Genomic DNA, 21,672 nt, shown 5'->3' with positions numbered 1-21,672 from the left:
CCCCTTAGAAAAATTATACATGACTGTGCTTAAACTGACACACAATATGTTTAGCGCAACGCAATCTGACTTTCAGTAATCCCGACAAGAGAATGGCCCTGACTAAATTAACCTATACGTTTCACAAATCACTTACCTCACAAAAACCTTCGTTACTCGAAGTACTGCAATACAGCGAGCGCCACTACTGCCAGCTAAATAAAAGATTCATACTACGGAAGGCACTAACTACTGACAGGCATAGTTAGCAAATGAAAGATTTTAATAGAGAACAAACAATGTATTTACCTTAATAGTCATAATATATATAGCAGTTCATGACATCCATTCTTACAAATGTACTGTTTCTGATGGACACACCTCCAGATAATCCATTCTCAAAAATCGGCCATCTCACTTCCCCACATCCACCACTGCTGGCGGCTCGCCTCCAACTGCGCAACGCTACGCGCTGTTAACAGCCAACAGCCCAACACTACAATAGCCAACAACAATGCAAACCAGCCACAGACTGCACACAGCACAGCCAGTGATTTTCATACAGAGCGCTACGTGGCGTTTCCAATATAAAAACCTAAACAGCCTACTTACAAGCGGCTTAATTGAGGGTGTCGATGTGGGTGAAAGTAAAGTGGTCCGGGTTGTGGGAGTAGGTGGCGTAGGTGTTAAAGTCGAAAATAGAGCGGGTGGCGAGGGAAATCTGCTGGTGTGTGCAGGGGCGCTGGAAGGGGTGGATGTTCTGCAGGACGATAGTGAGGAACCAAATGATGTCTTCTGCTGTAGGGGGAGGGTGGAGGGAATTGTTGGGGTGGATGGGCAGGTCGATAAGGGCGAACGGGGACAGCGAACTCAGGGTTGGTGGGAGGGGTTTGCTTTGCATTTGGAGGAATGGGTGGGGTGAAGTTCATTGCAGGTGTTGCAGGAAGGGGGAGAGGCAAGGTTGGGACACTGTTTAAGGAGGTGAGAGGCTTTACAATGGGGGCAGGTGGCAGGGTTCTTGCAGTTTTGGGTGAGGTGGTCGTTGTACAGGAGATATTGCTGACAGCTGTAGGATTGAGAAGGGGAATGGGACGGGGCAAAAGTGTGGTGGCTGTTGAAAATCAGGGCTCCCTGTGTGAGGAGGTGGTCGATGGAGGAGGCGGACCTTGTAAATACACGCATGAGGAAGGTAGGGCCAGAGGAGTTTTAAATACAGTGGGCTGAGCAGATTTCCAGGGCAGGCTGGGTGTTCAGTTCCACCAACACCTCAGCCTCCGTGACCATAGGGCCGAGTTTTGTGATCACGGCGGTGAGGGTTGGCACATGATGAGGGGTTTGGGGCTGACAAGGAGAGGAGGATGTAAGGAAAGGGGTGAGGGATGCATTGGGGCCAAAGGCGATGCGGGGAAGGCGCCTTAGGAGATCAGTATGGAAAGAGGGAGAGGGGCACTTGATGAGAACAGAGTCTCTGCAAGGGATAAGTTGGGTGATGGGTGCACTGGGGATGTACTTCCGGATTTCAAGGGTGAGGGTGCAGGCATCGAGGCATTTTGGATCAGGATTAGCTAGGACAAAGGTATACAAGGAGAGGGCTTGGGGGGTGGGTTGGATTCTGTGGCGGGGTCAGAGGGAAGTGGGATGGGCTGTGTTTTTTTGTAGGACAGGGAGGAGGAGAGGTCACTACTGGGGTGTTTGGAGGATTTTTTGGTAGGTGTGGCTTGGGAGAAGGGATGTGGGACCGGATGGATGGGGAGGTGGTGGTGGCAGGGTTCTCCTGTGAGGCAGTGGCACTGGGTAAGAGGGTAGGGCACTCTGTGGTGGCGACTGTGGCACAGCGGACAGTTACTAGGGTGGGGGAAGCAGGGGTAGTTGCAGGGGGGAGGGTGGGGAGGGGAGGAAAGTCGTCTTGCTGGGTGACAGGAGTGGGAGGTGGCAGGAAGGACAGGAGCAGGGGCAGGAGTGACACAAAGGTAAGGATACATTGATGAGGTGAAGATAGAGGGAGAGGAGACTGTGAGTAGGGGAGGTAGACGAGACGGATTAATCGCAGAGGAACCACTCCGCGATGTCACAGTGGGGGCTGGTGGAGGGGAGGTGTAGATGATGGTGGTAGTAGGGGTGTCCATGATTTCAGGCAGTGCCCACAGGTGACAGGACGCCGAAGTACGAAAGGAACTAAAACGGGGGGCAGTGACGAGCACTGGGCGGCGGCGAGCACCAGGAGATGGCGGCTACAGCAGCAGCAGAAACAACAGCAGAAGCCGCAGTAGCAGCAGCGAGCACCGACAGACCGCAACCAGGCAGCGGCAACAGCAGCAGCGACCACTGGGAAGCGGCGACCAGGTGGAAGCAGCAGCAGCAGCAGCAGCAGCACGAGCACCGGGAGACGGTGACCAGGTGGCGGCGGCAGCAGCAGAAGCAGCAGCAGCGAGCACCGGGAGACACCCAGGCGCCGGCGGCAGCAGCAGCAGCAGCAGCAGCAGCAGCAGCGATCACCGGGAGATGGCAACCAGACGGTGGCGGCAGCAGCAGCAGGAGCAGCGGGCACTGGGAGGCAGCGACTAGGCGACGGAGGAAGTAGCAGCAGCTTCACTGACCACTGGGAGGCGGCAAACAGGAGTCGGAGGCAGCAGCAGTAGTGGCAGTGAGCACCGTGAGGTGGGGACCAGGAGGCAGAGGCACCAGCAGCAGTAGCAGCAGCGAGCGCTGGGATACGGTGGCCAGTCAGCGGAGGCAGTAGCAACAGCAGCACCAACCTCTGGGAAGAGGCGACCAGGAGGCAGCTGCAGCAGCAGCAGTAGTAGCGAGCACCGGGAGGCAGGGACCAGGAGGGAGAGGCAGCAGCAGCAGCAGCAGCATCGAGCACTGGAGGTGGCGTCCAGGTGGCAGAGGCAGTAGCAGCGAGCACCGGGAGGCGGGGACGAGGAGGTGGAGGAAGCAGCAGCAGCAGCATCGAGCACTGGGAGGCGGCGTCCAGGTGGCGGAGGAATTAGCAGCAGCAGCGACCTCTGCGGGCGGCGGCCAGGAGGTGGAGACAGCAGCAGCAGCCACAACGAGCACTGGGAGGCAGCAACCAGCCAGCGAAGGCAACAGCAGCTGCATCAGCGCACAGCGGCACGCGGCGACCATGTGGCGGATGCAGCAGCAGCAGCAGCAGCATCGAGCACTGGGAGGCTTGACCAGGTGGCAGAGGCAGCAGCAGCAGCCGCACCAACCACTGGGAGGTGGCGACCAGGAAGTGGGTGTAGCAGCAGCAGTAGCGAGCACTGGGAGGGGTAGACCAGGAGGCAGAGACAGCAGCAAAGAGTACTGGGAGGTGGCGACCAGATGGCGAAGGAAGCAGCACCGACCTCTGCGAGGCGGCGACCAGGACGTGAAGGCAGTAGCTGCAGCAGCAGCAGCAGCAGCAGCGAGCACTGGGAGGTCTCGACCAGGCGGCAGAGGCAGCTGCAGCAAAAGCACCGATGACTGGGATGCAACGACCGGGAGGCCGAGGCAGCAGCAGCGAGCACTTGGAGGGAACGACCAGGAGGCAGAGGCAGGAGATAGCAACAGCAGTAGCAGCGAGCACTGGGAGGTGGCGACCACGAGGTGGAAGCAGCAGCAGCACAGACCACTGGAAGGCAGTGGCCAGCCGGTGGAGGCAGCAGCTGCAGTAGCAGCGAGCACCAGGAGGTGGGGACCAGGAAGCAGAGGCAGCTGCAGCAGCAGCAGCAGCGAGCACCGGGAGGCTACGACAAGGCGGCGGAGGCAGCAGGAGGAGCAGCAGCAAGCACTGGGAGGCGGCAACTAGGAGGCTTAGGCAGCAGCAGTAGAAGCACCGACGACTGGGAGGCGGTGACCGGGAGGCGAAGGCAGCAGCAGCAGCAACAGAGAGCGCTGGGAGGCGGCGGCCAGGCGGTGGAGGCAGCAGCAGCAGCTGCAGAAGCGAGTTCTGGGAGGCCGCGACTAGGTGGCAGAGGCAGCAGCAGCAGCAGCACCAACCACTGTGAGGCGGCGACCAGGAGGCGGGGGCAGCAGCAGCAGCAGCAGCAGCGAACACTGGGAGGCCGCGACCATGAGGCAGAGGTAGTAGTAGCAGCAGTAGCAGCGAGCACTGGGAGGCAGGGACCAGGAGGCAGAGGCAGCAGCAGCAGCAGCAGCAAGCACTGGGAGGCAGCGAGCAGGCGGCGGTTGCAGCAGAAGCAGCCAAGACTGGGAGGCGACAACAGGGAGGCGAAGGCAGCAGCAGCAGCAGCAGCGAACACTGGGAGGCCGCGACCATGAGGGAGAGGTAGTAGTAGTAGCAGTAGCAGCGAGCACCGGGAGGCAGGGACCAGGACACAGAGGCAATAGCAGCAGCAGCAGCGAACAAGGGGAGGCGGCGTCCAGGCGGCGGAGCAATTAGCAGCAGCAGCAGTGACCACTGGGGGCAGCAACCAGGAGGCAGAGGGAGCAGTAGCAGCAGCAGCAGCGAACACCGGGAGGTGGCGAACAGGCGGCAGAGGCAGCAGCAGCAGCAGCACTGACCACTGGGGGTGGCAACAAGGAGGTGGAGGCAGTAGCAGCACCGACCACTGGGGGTCGTGACGAGGTGGCGGAGGAAGCTGACACAGCATCAGCGAGCAGCAGGCAGTAGGCACTAGGAGGCGGAGGCAGCAGCAGCAGAAGAAGAAGCTAGCACTGAGTGGCGCGGAACAGGAGGCTCAGGCAGCGGCAACAGAAGCACCGACGACTGGGAGGCGGCGACCGGGATGCCGAGGCAGCATCAGCAGCAGCAGCAAGCACCCGTAATGGGCGACCAGGCGTGGGGGCAGCAGCAGCAGCAGCAGTAGCGAGCACTGGGAGGAGTAAACCGAGAGACTGATGCAGCACCAGCAGCGAGCGCTGGGAGGCGGAGACCAGGTGTCTGAGGCAGCAACAACAGAAGCACAGACGACTGGGATGCGGCGACCGGGGAGGCCGAGACAGCAGCAGCAGCACCAGCGAGAGCTGGGAGGGGGAGACCAGGTGGCAGAGGCAGCAGCAGCAGCAGAAGTACCGATGACTAGGATTCGGCGACCGGGACGCCGAGGCAGCAGCAGCAGCAGCATGCCGTGGGAGGCGGAGAACAGGTGGTTGAGGCAGCAGCAGCGGAAGCACCAACGACTGGGAACTGATGATCAGGAGGCCTAGGCAGCAGCAGCAGCGAGCCCTGCGAGGCGGAGAATAGGTGGCTGAGGCAGCAGCAGCAGATGCACCAACAGCAGGGATGCGGCGACCGGGAGGCCGAGGCAGCAGCAGCAGCAGCGAGCACTAGGAGGCGGCGACCAGGCGGCAGAGGCAGCAGCAGGGGAAACACCGACGTCTGGGATGCGGCGACCGGGAGCCCGAGGCAGCAGCAGCAGCAGCAGCAGCAATGAGCTCTGGGAAGTGGAGACCGGGTGGCTGAGGCAGCAGCAGCAGCAGCAGCAGCATCGAGTCGTGGGAGGTAGAGACCAGATGGCTGAGGCTGAAGCAGTAGAAGCACCGATGACTGGGATGCGGCGACCGGAAGGCCGAGGCAGCAGCAGCAGCAGCAGCAGCAGCAGTAGCGAGCCCTTGGAGGCGGAGACCAGATGGATGAGGCAGCAGCAGCAGATGCACCGAACACTGGAATGCGGTGACCAGGAGGATGAGGCAGCAGCATCAGCAGTAGCGAGCACTAGGAGGCGGCGACCAGGTGGCGGAGGCAGCAGCAGGAGAAGCACCGATGTCTGGGATGCGGCGACCGGGAGCCTGAGGCAGCAACAGCAGCAGCAACGAGCTCTGGGAAGCGGAGACCGGGTGGCTGAGGCAGCAGCAGCAGCAGCAGCAGCAGACACTAGGAGGCGGCGACCAGGCGGCGGAGGCAGCAGCAGCAGAAGCACCGACGACTGGGATGCGGCTACCGGGAGGCCAAGGCAGCAGCAGCAGCAGCAAGTCCTGGGAGGCTAAGACCAGGTGGCAAGGCAGCTGCAGCAGATGCACCGATCAGTGGGATGCGGCTACTGGGAGGCCAAGGCAGCAGCAGCAGCAGCGAGCCCTGGCAGGCGGAGACCAGGTGGCTGTGGCAGCAGCAGCAGATGCATCAACGACTGGGAGGGTGTGACCGTGAGGCGGAGGCAGCAGCAGCAGCGAGCCCTTGGAGGCAGAGACCAGGTGGCTGAGGCAGCAGCAGAAGCACCGAGTTCTGGGATGCGGCGACCGGGAGGCCGAGGCAGTAGAAGCAGCGGCAGCGAGCCCTGGCCGGCGGAGACCAGGTGGCTGAAGCAGCAGCAGCAGATGCACCGAGGATTGCGATGCGGCGACCAGGAGACCGAGGCAGCATCAGCAGCAGCAGCAGCAGCAGCGAGCACTAGGAGGTGGCAGCAGCAGACGCGCCGACGACTGGGATGCGGCGATCGGGAGGCCGAGGAAGCAGCAGCAGCAGCGAGCCCTAGGAGGCCGAGACCAGGTGGGTGAGGCAATAGCAGCAGATGCACGTACGACTGGGATGCAGTGACCGGGAGGCTGAGGCAGCTGCAAGTGCTGCATCGAGCCCTGGGGGCGGGGACCAGGTGGGTGAGGCAGCAGCAGCAGATGCACCGACAACTGGGATGCGGCGACCGGGAGGCCGAGGCAGCAGCAGTAGCGAGCATTGGGAACCGGTTTCCTGGCAGCTGAGGCAGCAGCAGCAGATCCATCGACGACTGGGATGCGACGACCGGGAAGCCGAGGAAGCAGCAGCAGAGAGACCTGGGAGGCGGAGACGAGGTGGCTGAGGCAGCATCAGCAGAAGCACCGACGAATGGGATGCGGCTGACTGGGAGTCCAAGCTGCAGTAGCAGCAGCAGCGGTAGCAGTGAGCTCCATAACGCGGTGACCAGGAGGCGAAGACAGCAGCATCAGCAGCAGCGGGTGCAGCGAGCCCTGGGAGGCAGAGACCAGGTGGCTGAGGCAGCAGCAGCAGATGCACCGACGACTGGGATGCGGCGACCATGAGGTCAAAGCAGCAGCAGCAGCGAACACTGGGGGCTGGCGCCCAAGCGGCGGGGGCAGCAGCAGCAGATGCACTGACGACTGGGATGCGGCTACCGCGAGCACAAGGCAGCAGCAGCAGCAGGAGCGAGCACTGGGAGGCTAAGACCAGGTGGCTGAGGCAGCAGCAGCAGATGCACCGGCGACTGGGAAGTGGCTACCGGGAGGCCAATGCAGCAGCAGCAGCAGCAGCAGATGCGAGCCCTGGGAGGCGGAGACCAGGAGGCTGAGGGAGCAGCAGTAGAAGCACCGCTGACGGGGATGCGGCGTCCGGGAAGCCGAGGCAGCAGCATCAGCAGCAGTGAGCACTAGAAAGTGGGGAACAGGCGACGGAGGCAGCAGCAGCAGGCTCACCGACGACTCGGAGGTGGCGAACAGAAGCTGAGGCAGCAGCAGCAGTAGCATCGAGCAGGGTGATGCGGGGACCAGGAGGCGGAGTCAGAAGCATCAGCAGGACCAGCAGCGGCGAGCTCTGGGGGGCGGAGAATAGATGGCTGAGGCAGCAGCAGCAGATGCACCTAACACTGAGATGCAGCGACCGGGAGACCGAGGCAGCAGCATCAGGGGCAGCGTGCACTAGATGGCGGCAACCAGGCGACGGAGGCAGCAACAATAGAAGCACCGACGACTCGGACGTAGTGAACAGGAGGCAGAGGCAGCAGAAGCAGTAGCATCGAGCAGGGTGATGCGGGGACCAGGTGGCGGTGGCAGCAGCTTCAGCAAGAGCAGCAGTGGCGAGCCCTGGGGGGTGCAGAATAGATGGCTGAGGCAGCAGCAGCACATGCACCGAACACTGGGATTCGGCGACCAGCCGACCGAGGCTGCAGCAGCAGCAGCGGCAGGGCAGCATCGAGCCCTGGCAGGCAGAGACCAGGTGGCTGAGGCAGCAGCAGCAGAAGCACCGACGACTGGTAGGGGGCAACCATGAAGGTGAGGCAGCATCAGCAGCGAGCCCTGGGAGGCGGAGACCAGGTGGCTGAGGCAGCAGCAGCAGAAGCACCAACAACTGAGTCAACGACCCGGAGGCTGAGGCAGCAGCAGCAGCCGCAGCGAGCCCTGGGAGGCGGAGACCTGGTGGCTGAGGCAGCAGCAGCAGCAGATGCACCGATGACTGGTATGCGGCGACCCCGCGGCCGAGGCAGCAGCAGCAGAAGCGAGCACTAGGAGGCGTAGACCAGGTGGCTGAAGGAGCAGCAGTATAAGCACCGGTGACTGGGATACGGCGACCGGGACGCCGAGGCAGCAGCAGCAGCAGCAGAGAGCACTAGGAGGCTGCGACCAGGCGGCAGAGGCAGCAGCAGCAGATGCACCGTCCACTGGGAAGCGGCGACCGGGAGGCCGTGGAAGCAGCAGCAGCAGCATTGAGTCCTGGGAGACGGAGACCAGGTGGCTGAGAAAGTAGCAGTGGAAGCACCGACGTCTGGGATGCGGCGACCAGGATGCTGAGGCAGCAGCATCAGCAGCAGCGAGGCCTGGGAGGCGGAGACCAGGTAAATGAGGCAGCAGCAGCAGAAGCACCAACGACTGGGATGCGGCGACCGGGCGGCTGAGGCGGCAGCAGCAGCAGCAAGCCCTGGGAGGTAGAGACCTGGTGGCTGAGGCAGCAGCAGCAGATGCTCCGATGACTGGGATGTGGTGACCGGGAGGCCGAGGTAGAAGCACCAGCAGCAGCAAACCCAGGGAGGCGGAGACCAGGTGGCTGAGGCAGCAGCAGCAGAAGCACCGACGACTGGGTGGCAGGGACCAGGATTCGGAGGTAGCAGCGGCAGCAGCAGTGAGCCCTGGGAGGCAAAGGCCAGGTGGGTGAGGCAGCAGCAGCAAATGCACCAACGACTGGGATGCAGTGACCGGGAGGCTGAGGCAGTAGCTGCAGGTGAATCGAGCCCTGGGAGACCAGGTGGGTGAGGCGGCAGCAGCAGCAGATGCAACGACAACTGGGATGCGGCGACCGGGAGGCCAATGTAGAAGCACCAGCAGCAGCGAGCCCTGGGAGATCAGGTGGCTGAGGCAGCAGCAGCAGAAGCCCCGACAACTGGGATGCGGCAACCGGGAGGCCGAGGCAGCAGCAGCAGCTGCAGCGAGCCCTGGGAGACAGAGACAAGGGGGCTGAGGCAGCAGCAGCAGATGCACCGACGATTGGGATGCGGCGACCGGGAGGCCGATGGAGCAGCAGAAGCAGCTTGTGACCCCTGGGAGGTGGAGACCAGGTGGCCGAGGCAACATCAGCAGAAGCACGAATGACTGGGTTGCAGCGTCTGGGAGGCTGAGGCAGCAGCAGCAGGTGCACAAACGAATGGGATGCGGCAACAAGGAAGCGGAGGCAGCAGCAGCAGCAGCTGCAGCGAGCCCTGGGAGGCGGACACTAGGTGGTTGAGGCAGCAGCAGCAGAAGCACCAACGTCAGGGATGCGGCGGCTGGGATGCCGAGGCAGCAGCATCAGCAGCAGCAAGACCTGGGAGGCGGAGACCAGGTGGCTGAGGCAGCAACAGCAGAAAAACCGACTTCTGGAATGCGGCGACCGGGAGGCCGAGGCAGCAACAGCAGGAGCAACGAGCCCTGGGAAGCGGAGACTAGGTGGGTGAGGCAGCAGCAGCAGATGCACCAACGTTTGGCATGCGGCGACCAGGACGCAGAGGTAGCAGCAGCAGCAGGAGCGAGCCCTGGAAGGTGGAGACCAGGTGGCTGAAGCAGCAGCAGCAGAAGCTGCGACTTAAAGGATGCAGTGACCGGGAGGCCAAGGCAGCAGCAGAAGCAGCAGCAGCGAGCACTAGACGGCGGAGATCAGGTGACTGAGGCAGCAGCAGCAGAAGCACCGATGACTAGGAGTCGGCGACGAGGAGGCGGAAGCAGCAGCAGCAGCAGCAGCAGCAGCAGGAGCGAGCCCTGGGAGGCGGAGAACAGGTGGCTAGGCAGCAGCAGCAGAATCACCAACGACTGTGAGGCGGCGACCAGAAGGTGGAGGCAGCAGCAGCAGCAGCAGCAGCAGTGAGCCCTGTGACGTGGAGACCAGGTGGCTGAGGCTGCAGCAACAGATGCATCGATGACTGGGATGCCGCGACGGGGAGCCCGAGGCATCAGCAGCAGCAGCAGCGAACCCTGGGAGGCGGAGACCAGGTGGGTGAGTCAGCACCAGCAGATGCACCGACGACTGGGATGCGGCGACCGGGAGGCTGAGGCAGCATTAGCAGCAGCATTGAGCCCTGGGATGCGGAGACCAGGTGGGTGAGGCAGCAGCAGCAGATGAACCGACGACTGGGATGCGGCGACTGTGTGGCCGTGGCAGCAGCAGCAGCAGCATCGAGCCCTTGCAGGCGGAGGCCAGGTGGTTGAGGCAGCAGCAGCAGAAGCACCGATTTCTGGAATGCGGCGACAGGAAGGCCAAGGCTGTGGCAGCAGCAGAAGCAGCGAGCACTAGGAAGCTCCGACCAGGCCGCGGAGGCAGGAGCAGAGAAGCACCGATGGCTAGGATGCGGCGACCTGGAGCCCGAAGCGGCAGCAGCAGCAACTGCGAGCCCTGGGTGGTGGAGACCAGATGGCAGAGGCAGCAGCAGCAGCAGCATCGAATTCTGGGATGCGGGGACCATGAGGCCGAAGCAGCAGTATCTAATGCAACGAGCCCTGGGAGGCAGAGACCAGGTGGCTGAGGCAGCTGCAGCAGATGCACCAACGGCTGGGATGCGGCGACTGGGAGGCTGAGGCAACAGGAGCTGCAGCAGCGAGCTCTGGGAGGCGGAGACCCGGTGGCTGAGGCAGCAGCAGCAGGTGCCATGACGTCTGGGATGTGGCGACCGGGAGCCCGAGGCAGCAGCAGCAGCAGGAGCAAGCACTATGAGGCATAGACCAGGTGGCTGAGGCAGCAGCAGTGGAAGCACCAGCGTTTGGGATGCGGCGACCGAGAGGCCGAGACAGCAGCAGCAGTAGCAGCGACCCCTGGGAGGCGGAGACCAGGAGGCAGAGGCAGCAGCAGCAGCAGCAGCAGCGAGCCCTAGGAGGCGGAGACCACGTGGCTGAGGCAGCAGCAGGAGAAGCACCGACTTCTGGGATGCGGCGACCGGGAGACCGAGGCAGCAGCATCAGCAGCAGCGCGCCCTGGGAGGCGGGGACCAGGTGGATGAGGCAGCAGCAGCAGATGCACCGACGACTGGGATGCGGCGACGGGGAGGCCGAGGCAGCAGCAGCAGCGGGGAGCCCTGGGAGGTGGAGACCAGGTGGCTGAGGCAGCAGCAGCAGCTGCACCGACGACTGGGATGCAGCGACCGGGCGGCCGAGGAGGCAGCAGCAGCAGCAGCAAGCCGTTGGAGGTGAATACCAGGTGGCTGAGGCAGCAGCAGCAGAAGCACCGATGATTGGATTGTAGTGACCGGGAGGCTGAGGCAGCAGCAGCAGATGCAACGACGACTGGGGGGCGGCGACCAGGAGGCGGCGACAAGGAGGCGGAGGCTGCAGCTACAGCAGCATCGAGCCTTGGGAGGCGGAGACCAGGTGGCTGAGGCAGCAGCAGCAGATGCTCCGACCACTCGCATGCGGCGACCGGGAGGCCGAGGCGGCGGCAGCAGCAGCAGTAGAAGCAGCAGGTGGCTTAGGCAGCAGCAGCAGATGCACTGACGACTGGGATGCGGCGGCCGGGAGGCTGAGGCAGCAGCAGCAGCAGCAGCCAGCCCTGGGAGGCGGAGACGAGGTGGCTGAGGCAGCAGCAGCAGATGCACCGATGACTGGGATGCGACGATTGGGAGGCCGAGGAAGCAGCACCAGCAGCAGCGATCGCTAGGAGGCGTAGACCAGGTGGCTGAGGCAGGAGCAGCAGATGCACCGACGACTGGGATGTGGCGACCAGGAGGCCAAGGCAGCAGCTGCAGCAGCTGCATGTTCTGGGAGTAAGAGTCCAGGTGGCTGAGGCAGCAGCAGCAGATGCACCAACAATTGGGATGCGGTGCCCATGAGTTCGAAGCAGCAGCAACAGCAGCAGCAGCGAGCACTAAACAGCTGTGATTAGGGTGCGGAGGCAGCAGCAGCAGAAGCAATGGCGACTGGGATGCGGCGACCGGGAGGCCGAGGCAGCAGCAGCAGCAGCAGCGAGCCCTGGGAGGCGGAGACCAGGTGGCACAGGCAGCTGCAGCAGATGCACCTACGATTGGGATGCGGCGCCCGGGAGTTCGAGGCAGCAGCAACAGCAGCTGCAGGGAGCACTAGGAAGCTGTGACCAGGGCGTGGAGGCTGCAGCAGGAGAAGCAACGACGACTGTGATGCAGCGACCGGGAGGCTGAGGCGGCAGCAGCAGCAGCAGCGAGCCCTGGGACGTGGAGGCCAGGTGGCTGTAGCAGCAGCAGCAGATGCATTTGAGGAGGAGCCCAGGTGGCTGAGGCAGCAGCAGTAGATGCACCGTCAACTGGGATGCAGAGACCAGGAGGCAGAGGCAGCAGCAGCAGCAGCAGCGAGCATTAGGTTTCGAAGATCAGGTGACTGAGGCAGCAGCAGCAGAAGCACCGAAGACTGGGAGGCGGCGAACAGGAGGCTGGGGCAGCAGCAGCAGCGAGCCCTGGGAGGCAGAGACCAGGAGGCTGAGGCAGCAGAAGGAGAAGCACTGACATCTGTGATGCGGCGACTGGGAGGCCGAGGCAGCAGCAGCAGTAAGCACTAGGAGGCGTAGACCGGGTTGCTGAGGCAGCAGTAGCAGAAGCACAGACGACTGGGAAGCGGCGAACAGGAGGTGGAGGCAGCAGCAGTAGGAGCAGCAGCGAGCCGTGGGAGGCGGAGACCAGGTGGCTGAGGCAGCAGCAGCAGATGCACCGACGACTGGGAAGCGGCGTTTAGGAGGCCGAGGCAGCAGCAGCAGCAGCAGCGAGCACTTGGTTTCGGAGATCAGGTGACTGAAGCAGCGGCAGCAGAAGCATCGACGACAGGGAGGCGGCGACCAGGAGTTGGAGGCAGCTGCAGCAACACCAGCGAGCCCTGGGAGGCAGAGACCAGGATGCTGAGGCAGCAGCAGCAGAAGCACCGACGACTGGGATGCGACGACCGGGAGGCCGAGGCAGCCTCAGCAGCAGCAGCAAGCCCTGGGAGGCTGAGACTAGGTGGCTGTGGCAGCAGCAGCAGAGGCACCGACGACTGGTGAGCGTCGACCGGGAGGCCGAGGCAGCAGCAGCAGCAGCAGCAGCAGCAAGACTTGGGAGGCGGAGACCAGGTGGCGGGGGCAGCAGCAGCAGCAGCAGCGAGCCCTTGGAGGCGGAGAGCAGGTGGCTCAGGCAGCAGCAGCAGAAGCACCGACGACTGGGAGGCGGTGACCAGGAGGTGGAGGCAGCAGCAGCAGCAGCAGTGGGCCCTGGGAGGCAGAGACCAGGTGGTTGTGGCAGCAGCAGCAGAGGCACCGACGACTGGTGTGCGTTGACCGGGAGGCCGAGGCAGCAGCAGCAGCAGCGAGACTAGGGAGGCGGAGACCAGGTGGCTGAGGCAGCAGCAGCAGATGCACCGACGACTGGGATGTGGCAACCGGGACGCCGAGGCAGCAGCAGCAACAGCAGCAGCGAGCTCAGGGAGTTGGAGACCAGGTGGCTGAGGCAGCAGCAACAGAAGCACCGAGTTCTGGGATGCGGCGACCGGGAGGCCGAGGCAGCAGCAGCTGCGAGCCCTGGGAGTCTGAGACCGGGTGGCTGAGGCAGCAGCAGCAGATGCACCGACGACTGGGATGCGGCGACCGGGTGGCCGAGGAGGCAGCAGCAGCAGCATCGAGCCCTTGGAGGCGGAGACCAGGTCGCTGATTGAGCAGCAGCAGCGAGCACTAGGAAGCTACGACGACTGGGATGCAGTGACCGGGAGGCTGAGACAGCAGCAGCAGATGCACCGACGACAGGCAGGCGGCGACCAGGAGGCGGATTCGGCGGCAGCAGCAGCTGCAGCGACTCCTGGGAGGCGGAGACCAGGTGGCTGGGCAGCAGCAGCAGAAGCACCGACGACTGTGATACAGTGACCGGGAGGCTGAGGCAGCATCAGCAGCTGCATCGAGCCCTTGGAGGCGGAGACCAGGTCGCTGATTGAGCAGTAGCAGATGCACCGACGACCGGGATACGTCTACCGGGAGGCTGAGGCAGCAGCAGCAGCAGCATCAAACCCTTGGGGGGCGGAGACAAGGTGGCTGAGGCAGCAGTAGCAGATGGACCGATGACTGGGATGCGGCGATAAGGGAGCCCGAGGCAGCAGCAGGAGCAGCAGCAGCAGCGAGTACTAGGAGGCGTAGATCAGGTGGCTGAGGCAGCAGCAGCAGACGCACCGACGACTGTGAAGCGGCGACCAAGTGGCGGAGGCAGCAGCAGCAGCAGCATCGAGCCCTGGGAGGCGGAGACCAGGTGGCTGAGGCAGCAGCAGCAGATGCACCGACGACTGGAATGCAGCGACCCCGAGGCCGAGGCAGCAGCAGCAGCAGCAAGCCCTCGGAGGCGGAGCGTAGATGGCTGACGCAGCAGCAGCAGATGCACCGACGACTGGGATGCGGCGACCTGGAGGACTGAGGCAGCAGCAGCAGCAGCAGCGAGCCCTGGGATTCGGTGACCAGGTGGCTGTGGCAGCAGCAGCAGAAGCACCGACTTCTGGGATGCAGCGACTGGGAGGCCGAGGCAGCAGCAGCAGCAGTGAGTCCTGGGAGGCGGAGACCCCGTGGCTGGGACAGCAGCAGCAGATGCACCAACGATTGAGATGCGGCGACCGGGAGGTCGAGCCAGCAGCAGCAGCAGCAGCAGAAGCGAACACTAGGAAGCTGCAACCAGGCTGCGGAGGAAGGAGCAGCAGAAGCAACGACGACTGGGATGTGGCGACCGGGAGGCGGGGGGAGCAGCAGCTGCAGCAGCGAGCCCGGGGAGGTGGAGACAAGGTAACTGAGGCAGCAGCAGTAGATGCACCGACGACTGGGATGCAGCGACCATGAGGCAGAGGCAGCAGCAGCAGCAGCAGCGAGCACTAGGTTTCGAAGATCAGGTGACTGAAGCAGCAGCAGCGGAAGCACCGTCGAATGCGAGGCAGCGACCAGGAGGCTGAGGCAGCAGCAGCAGCAGCAGCGAGCCCTGGGAGTCAGAGACCAGGAGGCCGAGGCAGCAGCGGCAGAAGCACCGACGACTGATAGGAGGCTACCAGGAGGCGGAGGCAGCAGCAGAAGCAGCAGCGAGCCCTGGGATGTGGAGTCCAGGTGGCTGAGACAGCAGCAGCAGATGCACCGACGACTGGGATGCACCGAGCGGGAGGCCGAGGCAAAAGCAGCAGCAGCAGCAGCTAGCACTAGAAGGCATAGACCGGGTGGCTGAGGCAGCAGCAGCAGATGCACCGACGTTTGGGAAGCGGGGAACAGGAAGTGGAGGCAGCAGCAGTAGGAGGAGCAGCGAGCCCTGTGAGGCTGAGACCAGGAGGCTGAGGCAGCAGCAGCAGATGCACTGATGACTGGGATGCAGCGACCATGAGGCCGAAGCAGCAGTAGCAGCAGTAGCGAGCACTTGGTTTCGGAGATCAGGTGACTGAGGCAGCAGCAGCAGAAGCACCGAAGACTGGGAGGCGGCGACCAGGAGGTGGAGGCAGCCGCAGCAACAGCAGCGAGCTCTGGGAGGCAGAGACCAGGTTGCTGAGCAGCAGCCGCAGAGGCACCGACGACTGGTGTGCGTCGACCGGGAGGCCGAGGCAGCAGCAGCAGCAGCAAGCCCTGGGAGGCGGAGATAAGGAGGCGGACGCAGCAGCAGCAGCAGCACCGATCCCAGGTGACTGAGGCAGCAGCAGCAGAAGCACCGCCTTCTGGTATGCGGCGACTTGGAGACCGAGGAAGCAGCAGCAGCAGCAGCAGCGAGCTCTGGGAGGCGGAGACCAGGTGGCTGAGGCAGCAGTAGCAGATGCACCGACGACTGGGATACGGCGAGCAGGAAGCTGGGCAGCAGCAGCAGCAGCATCGAGCCCTGGGAGGCGGAGAACAGGTGGCTGAGGCAGCAGCAGCAGATGCACTGACGACTGGGAGGCGGCGACCAGGAGGCGGTGGCAGCAGCAGCAGCAGCAGCGAGCCCTGGGAGGATGAGAGCAGGTGGCTGAGGCAGCAGCAGCAGATGCATCTACTACTGGGATGCGGCGACCGGGAGTCCAAGACAGCAGCAGCAGCGAGCCCTGGGAGGTGGAGACCAGCTGGCTCGGGCAGCAGCAGCAGAAACACCGACTTCTAGGATGCAGCGAGCGGGAGGCCGAGGCAGCAGCAGCAGCAGCTTCGAGCCCTGGGAGGCGGAGACCAGGTGGCTGAGGCAGCAGTAGCAGATGCACCGACGACTGGGATACGGCGAGCAGGAAGCTGGGCAGCAGCAGCAGCAGCATCGAGCCCTGGGAGGCGGAGAACAGGTGGCTGAGGCAGCAGCAGCAAATGCACCGATGACTGGGAAGCGGCGACCGGGAGGCTCAGGCAACAGCAACAGCAGCAGCGAGCACCAGGATGCGGAGACCAGGTGGCTGAGGCAGCCGTAGCAGAAGCACCGACGACTGGGAGGCAACGACCAGGAGGCGGAAGCAGCAGCAGCAGCGAGACCTGGGTGGAGGAGAGCAGGTGGCTGAGGTAGCAGCAGCAGATGCACTGACGTCTGGGATGCGGCGACTGGGAGGCCGAGGCAGCAGCAGCTGCAGCAGCGAGCACTATGACGCGTAGACCAGGTGGCTGAGGCAGCTGCAGCAGAAGCACGGACGACTGGGAGGCGGCGACCAGGAGGCGGAGGCAGCAGCGGCAGCAGCAGCGAGCCCCGGGATGCGGAGACCAGGTGGCTGAGGTAGCAGCAGCAGATGCACCGACAACTGGGATACGGCGACTGGGAGGCCGAGGCAGCTGCAGCAGCAGCAGCGAACCCTGGGAGGCAGAGACCAGGAGGTTGAGGCAACAGCAGCAGCAGCAACGAGCCCTGGGAGGCGGGGACCAGGTGGCTGAGGCAGCAGCAGCAGAAACACCGACGACTGGGAGGCGGCGACCAGGAAGCGGAGGTTGCAGCAGCAGCAGCAGCAAGCTCTGGGAGGCGGAGACCAGATGGCCGAGGCAGCAGCAGCAGAAGCACCGACGACTGGGAGGCAGCGACCAGGAGGCGGAAGCAGCAACAGCAGCGAGACCTGGGAGGTGGAGTGCTGGTGGCTGAGGTAGCAGCAGCAGATGCACCGACGTCTGGGATGCGGCGACCGGCAGGCCGAAGCAGCAGCAGCGAGCACTATGAGGCGTAGACCAGGTGGCTGAGGCAACAGCAGCAGAAACACCGACGACTGGGAGGCGGCGACCAGGAAGCGGAGTTTGCAGCAGCAGCAGCAGCAAGCCCTGGGAGGCGGAGACCAGGTGGCTGAGGCAGCAGCAGCAGATGCCACGACGACTGTGATGCGGCGACCGGTAGGCCGAGGCAGCAGCAGCAGCAGCAGCAGCAGCGAGCCCTGGGAGGTGGAGGCCAGGTGGCCGAGGCAGCAGCAGCAGATGCACCAACAACTGGGATGCGGAGACCAGGAGGCTGACGCAGCAGCAGCAGCGAGGCCTGGGCGGCGGAGACCAGGTTGCTGAGGCAGCAGTAGGAGATGCACCGACAACCGGGATACTTCGAGGGGGAAGCTGGGGCAGCAGCAGCAGCAGCATCGAGCCCTGAGAGGTGGAGACCAGGTGGCTGAGGCAACAGTAGCAAATGCACCATGACTGGGATGCGGCGACCGGGAGGCTGAGGCAACAGCAACAGCAGCAGCGAGCAGTAGGAGGCGGAGACCAGGTGGCTGAGGCAGCAGCAGCAGAAGCACCGATAACTGGGATGTGGCGTCTAGGTGGCGGAGGCAGCAGCATCAACGTGCTGTGGGAAGCCAAGACCAGGTGGCTGAGGCAGCAGCAGCAGAAGCACCGACGACTGGGAGGTGGCGACCAGGAGGCAGCAGCAGCAGCAGCATCGAGCCCTGGGAGGCGGAGACCAGGTGGCTGAGGCAGCAGCAGCAGATGCACCGACGACTGGAATGCAGCGACCCCGAGGCCGAGGCAGCAGCAGCAGCAGCAAGCCCTTGGAGGCGGAGCGTAGATGGCTGACGCAGCAGCAGCAGATGCACCGACGACTGGGATGCGGCGACCTGGAGGACTGAGGCAGCAGCAGCAGCAGCAGCGAGCCCTGGGATTCGGTGACCAGGTGGCTGTGGCAGCAGCAGCAGAAGCACCGACTTCTGGGATGCAGCGACTGGGAGGCCGAGGCAGCAGCAGCAGCAGTGAGTCCTGGGAGGCGGAGACCTGGTGGCTGAGGGAGCAGCAGCAGATGAACCGACGACTGGGATGCGGCGACCAGGAGGCAGAGGCAGCAGCGAGCTCTGGGATGTGGAGACAAGGTGGCTGAGGCAGCAGCAGCAGCAGCACCGACTTCTGGGATGCTGAGACTGGGAGGCCGAGGCAGCAGCATCAGCAGCAGAGAGCCCTGGAATGCAGAGACCAGGTGACTGAGGAAGCAGCAGCAGATCCACCGACGATAGGGAAGTGGCGATCGGGATGCTGAGAAACCAGCAGCAGCAGCAGCGAGCTGTGGGAGGTGGAGACCAGCTGGCTGAGGCAGCAGCAACAGAAGCACCGTCTTCTGGGATGCGGCGACCGGGAGGCCGAGGCAGCAGCAGCAGCAGCAACGAGCCCTGGGAAGCGGAGACCCCGTGGCTGGGACAGCAGCAGCAGATGCACCAACGATTGAGATGCGGCGACCGGGAGGTCGAGCCAGCAGCAGCAGCAGCAGCAGAAGCGAACACTAGGAAGCTGCAACCAGGCTGCGGAGGAAGGAGCAGCAGAAGCAACGACGACTGGGATGTGGCGACCGGGAGGCGGGGGGAGCAGCAGCTGCAGCAGCGAGCCCGGGGAGGTGGAGACAAGGTAACTGAGGCAGCAGCAGTAGATGCACCGACGACTGGGATGCAGCGACCATGAGGCAGAGGCAGCAGCAGCAGCAGCAGCGAGCACTAGGTTTCGAAGATCAGGTGACTGAAGCAGCAGCAGCGGAAGCACCGTCGAATGCGAGGCAGCGACCAGGAGGCTGAGGCAGCAGCAGCAGCAGCAGCGAGCCCTGGGAGTCAGAGACCAGGAGGCCGAGGCAGCAGCGGCAGAAGCACCGACGACTGATAGGAGGCTACCAGGAGGCGGAGGCAGCAGCAGAAGCAGCAGCGAGCCCTGGGATGCGGAGTCCAGGTGGCTGAGACAGCAGCAGCAGATGCACCGACGACTGGGATGCACCGAGCGGGAGGCCGAGGCAAAAGCAGCAGCAGCAGCAGCTAGCACTAGAAGGCATAGACCGGGTGGCTGAGGCAGCAGTAGCAGATGCACCGACGTTTGGGAAGCGGGGAACAGGAAGTGGAGGCAGCAGCAGTAGGAGGAGCAGCGAGCCCTGTGAGGCTGAGACCAGGAGGCTGAGGCAGCAGCAGCAGATGCACTGACGACTGGGATGCAGCGACCATGAGGCCGAAGCAGCAGTAGCAGCAGTAGCGAGCACTTGGTTTCGGAGATCAGGTGACTGAGGCAGCAGCAGCAGAAGCACCGAAGACTGGGAGGCGGCGACCAGGAGGTGGAGGCAGCCGCAGCAACAGCAGCGAGCTCTGGGAGGCAGAGACCAGGTTGCTGATGCAGCAGCAGCAGAGGCACCGACGACTGGTGTGCGTCGACCGGGAGGCCGAGGCAGCAGCAGCATCAGCAAGCCCTGGGAGGCGGAGACAAGGAGGCGGACGCAGCAGCAGCAGCAGCACCGATCCCTGGGAAGCAGAGACCAGGTGACTGAGGCAGCAGCAGCAGAAGCACCGCCTTCTGGTATGCGGCGACTTGGAGACCGAGGAAGCAGCAGCAGCAGCAGCAGCGAGCTCTGGGAGGCGGAGACCAGGTGGCTGAGGCAGAAGCAGCAGATGCACTGACGACTGGGAGGCGGCGACCAGGAGGCGGTGGCAGCAGCAGCAGCAGCAGCGAGCCCTGGGAGGATGAGGGCAGGTGGCTGAGGCAGCAGCAGCAGATGCATCTACTACTCGGATGCGGCGACCGGGAGTCCAAGACAGCAGCAGCAGCGAGCCCTGGGAGGTGGAGACCAGCTGGCTCGGGCAGCAGCAGCAGAAACACCGACTTCTAGGATGCAGCGAGCGGGAGGCCGAGGCAGCAGCAGCAGCAGCTTCGAGCCCTGGGAGGCGGAGACCAGGTGGCTGAGGCAGCAGTAGCAGATGCACCGACGACTGGGATACGGCGAGCAGGAAGCTGGGCAGCAGCAGCAGCAGCATCGAGCCCTGGGAGGCGGAGAACAGGTGGCTGAGGCAGCAGCAGCAAATGCACCGATGACTGGGAAGCGGCGACCGGGAGGCTCAGGCAACAGCAACAGCAGCAGCGAGCACCAGGATGCGGAGACCAGGTGGCTGAGGCAGCCGTAGCAGAAGCACCGACGACTGGGAGGCAACGACCAGGAGGCGGAAGCAGCAGCAGCAGCGAGACCTGGGTGGAGGAGAGCAGGTGGCTGAGGTAGCAGCAGCAGAAGCACGGACGACTGGGAGGCGGCGACCAGGAGGCGGAGGCAGCAGCGGCAGCAGCAGCGAGCCCCGGGAGGCGGAGACCAGGTGGCTGAGGTAGCAGCAGCAGATGCACCGACAACTGGGATACGGCGACTGGGAGGCCGAGGCAGCTGCAGCAGCAGCAGCGAACCCTGGGAGGCAGAGACCAGGAGGTTGAGGCAGCAGCACCAGCAGCAACGAGCCCTGGGAGGCGGGGACCAGGTGGCTGAGGCAGCAGCAGCAGAAACACCGACGACTGGGAGGCGGCGACCAGGAAGCGGAGGTTGCAGCAGCAGCAGCAGCAAGCCCTGGGAGGCGGAGACCAGATGGCCGAGGCAGCAGCAGCAGAAGCACCGGCGACTGGGAGGCAGCGACCAGGAGGCGGAAGCAGCAACAGCAGCGAGACCTGGGAGGTGGAGTGCTGGTGGCTGAGGTAGCAGCAGCAGATGCACCGACGTCTGGGATGCGGCGACCGGCAGGCCGAAGCAGCAGCAGCGAGCACTATGAGGCGTAGACCAGGTGGCTGAGGCAACAGCAGCAGAAACACCGACGACTGGGAGGCGGCGACCAGGAAGCGGAGTTTGCAGCAGCAGCAGCAGCAAGCCCTGGGAGGCGGAGACCAGGTGGCTGAGGCAGCAGCAGCAGATGCCACGACGACTGTGATGCGGCGACCGGTAGGCCGAGGCAGCAGCAGCAGCAGCAGCAGCAGCGAGCCCTGGGAGGTGGAGGCCAGGTGGCCGAGGCAGCAGCAGCAGATGCACCAACAACTGGGATGCGGAGACAAGGAGGCTGACGCAGCAGCAGCAGCGAGGCCTGGGCGGCGGAGACCAGGTTGCTGAGGCAGCAGTAGGAGATGCACCGACAACTGGGATACTTCGAGGGGGAAGCTGGGGCAGCAGCAGCAGCAGCATCAAGCCCTGAGAGGTGGAGACCAGGTGGCTGAGGCAACAGTAGCAAATGCACCATGACTGGGATGCGGCGACCGGGAGGCTGAGGCAACAGCAACAGCAGCAGCGAGCAGTAGGAGGCGGAGACCAGGTGGCTGAGGCAGCAGCAGCAGAAGCACCGATAACTGGGATGTGGCGTCTAGGTGGCGGAGGCAGCAGCATCAATGTGCTGTGGGAAGCCAAGACCAGGTGGCTGAGGCAGCAGCAGCAGAAGCACCGACGACTGGGAGGTGGCGACCAGGAGGCGGAGGCA

The 21,672-nt window shown here is 64.2% G+C and overlaps 5 protein-coding genes across 5 annotated transcripts; 4 read left to right on the top strand and 1 right to left on the bottom strand.

The window, feature by feature from the left end:
- Positions 1-2,203: 2,203 nt before the first annotated feature.
- Positions 2,204-4,245, top strand: LOC124722778 (spidroin-2-like). Its single transcript, XM_047247913.1, has 3 exons — positions 2,204-2,533; positions 2,720-3,570; positions 3,627-4,245. The coding sequence occupies exons 1-3, from the start codon at positions 2,204-2,206 to the stop codon at positions 4,243-4,245; spliced, it is 1,800 nt and encodes a 599-aa protein (XP_047103869.1).
- A 1,065-nt stretch (positions 4,246-5,310) lies between these two features.
- Positions 5,311-5,913, top strand: LOC124722777. The gene has a single exon (XM_047247912.1). It carries the CDS (start codon positions 5,311-5,313, stop codon positions 5,911-5,913), a length of 603 nt encoding a protein of 200 aa, XP_047103868.1.
- A 4,945-nt stretch (positions 5,914-10,858) lies between these two features.
- LOC124722776 lies at positions 10,859-11,743 on the top strand. Its single transcript, XM_047247911.1, has 2 exons — positions 10,859-11,172; positions 11,362-11,743. The coding sequence occupies exons 1-2, from the start codon at positions 10,859-10,861 to the stop codon at positions 11,741-11,743; spliced, it is 696 nt and encodes a 231-aa protein (XP_047103867.1).
- Positions 11,744-14,886: 3,143 nt separating this feature from the next.
- LOC124722774 lies at positions 14,887-15,263 on the top strand. The gene is made up of 2 exons (XM_047247910.1): positions 14,887-14,940; positions 14,982-15,263. The coding sequence occupies exons 1-2, from the start codon at positions 14,887-14,889 to the stop codon at positions 15,261-15,263; spliced, it is 336 nt and encodes a 111-aa protein (XP_047103866.1).
- A 4,695-nt stretch (positions 15,264-19,958) lies between these two features.
- LOC124722773 lies at positions 19,959-21,383 on the bottom strand. The gene has a single exon (XM_047247909.1). The coding sequence runs from the start codon at positions 21,381-21,383 to the stop codon at positions 19,959-19,961; it is 1,425 nt and encodes a 474-aa protein (XP_047103865.1).
- Positions 21,384-21,672: the final 289 nt, after the last annotated feature.

Source organism: Schistocerca piceifrons, chromosome X, assembly GCF_021461385.2.
Source record: "Schistocerca piceifrons isolate TAMUIC-IGC-003096 chromosome X, iqSchPice1.1, whole genome shotgun sequence".
Taxonomy (NCBI): Eukaryota; Metazoa; Arthropoda; class Insecta; order Orthoptera; family Acrididae; genus Schistocerca; species Schistocerca piceifrons.
This window is presented reverse-complemented; position numbering and strand designations above follow the sequence as displayed.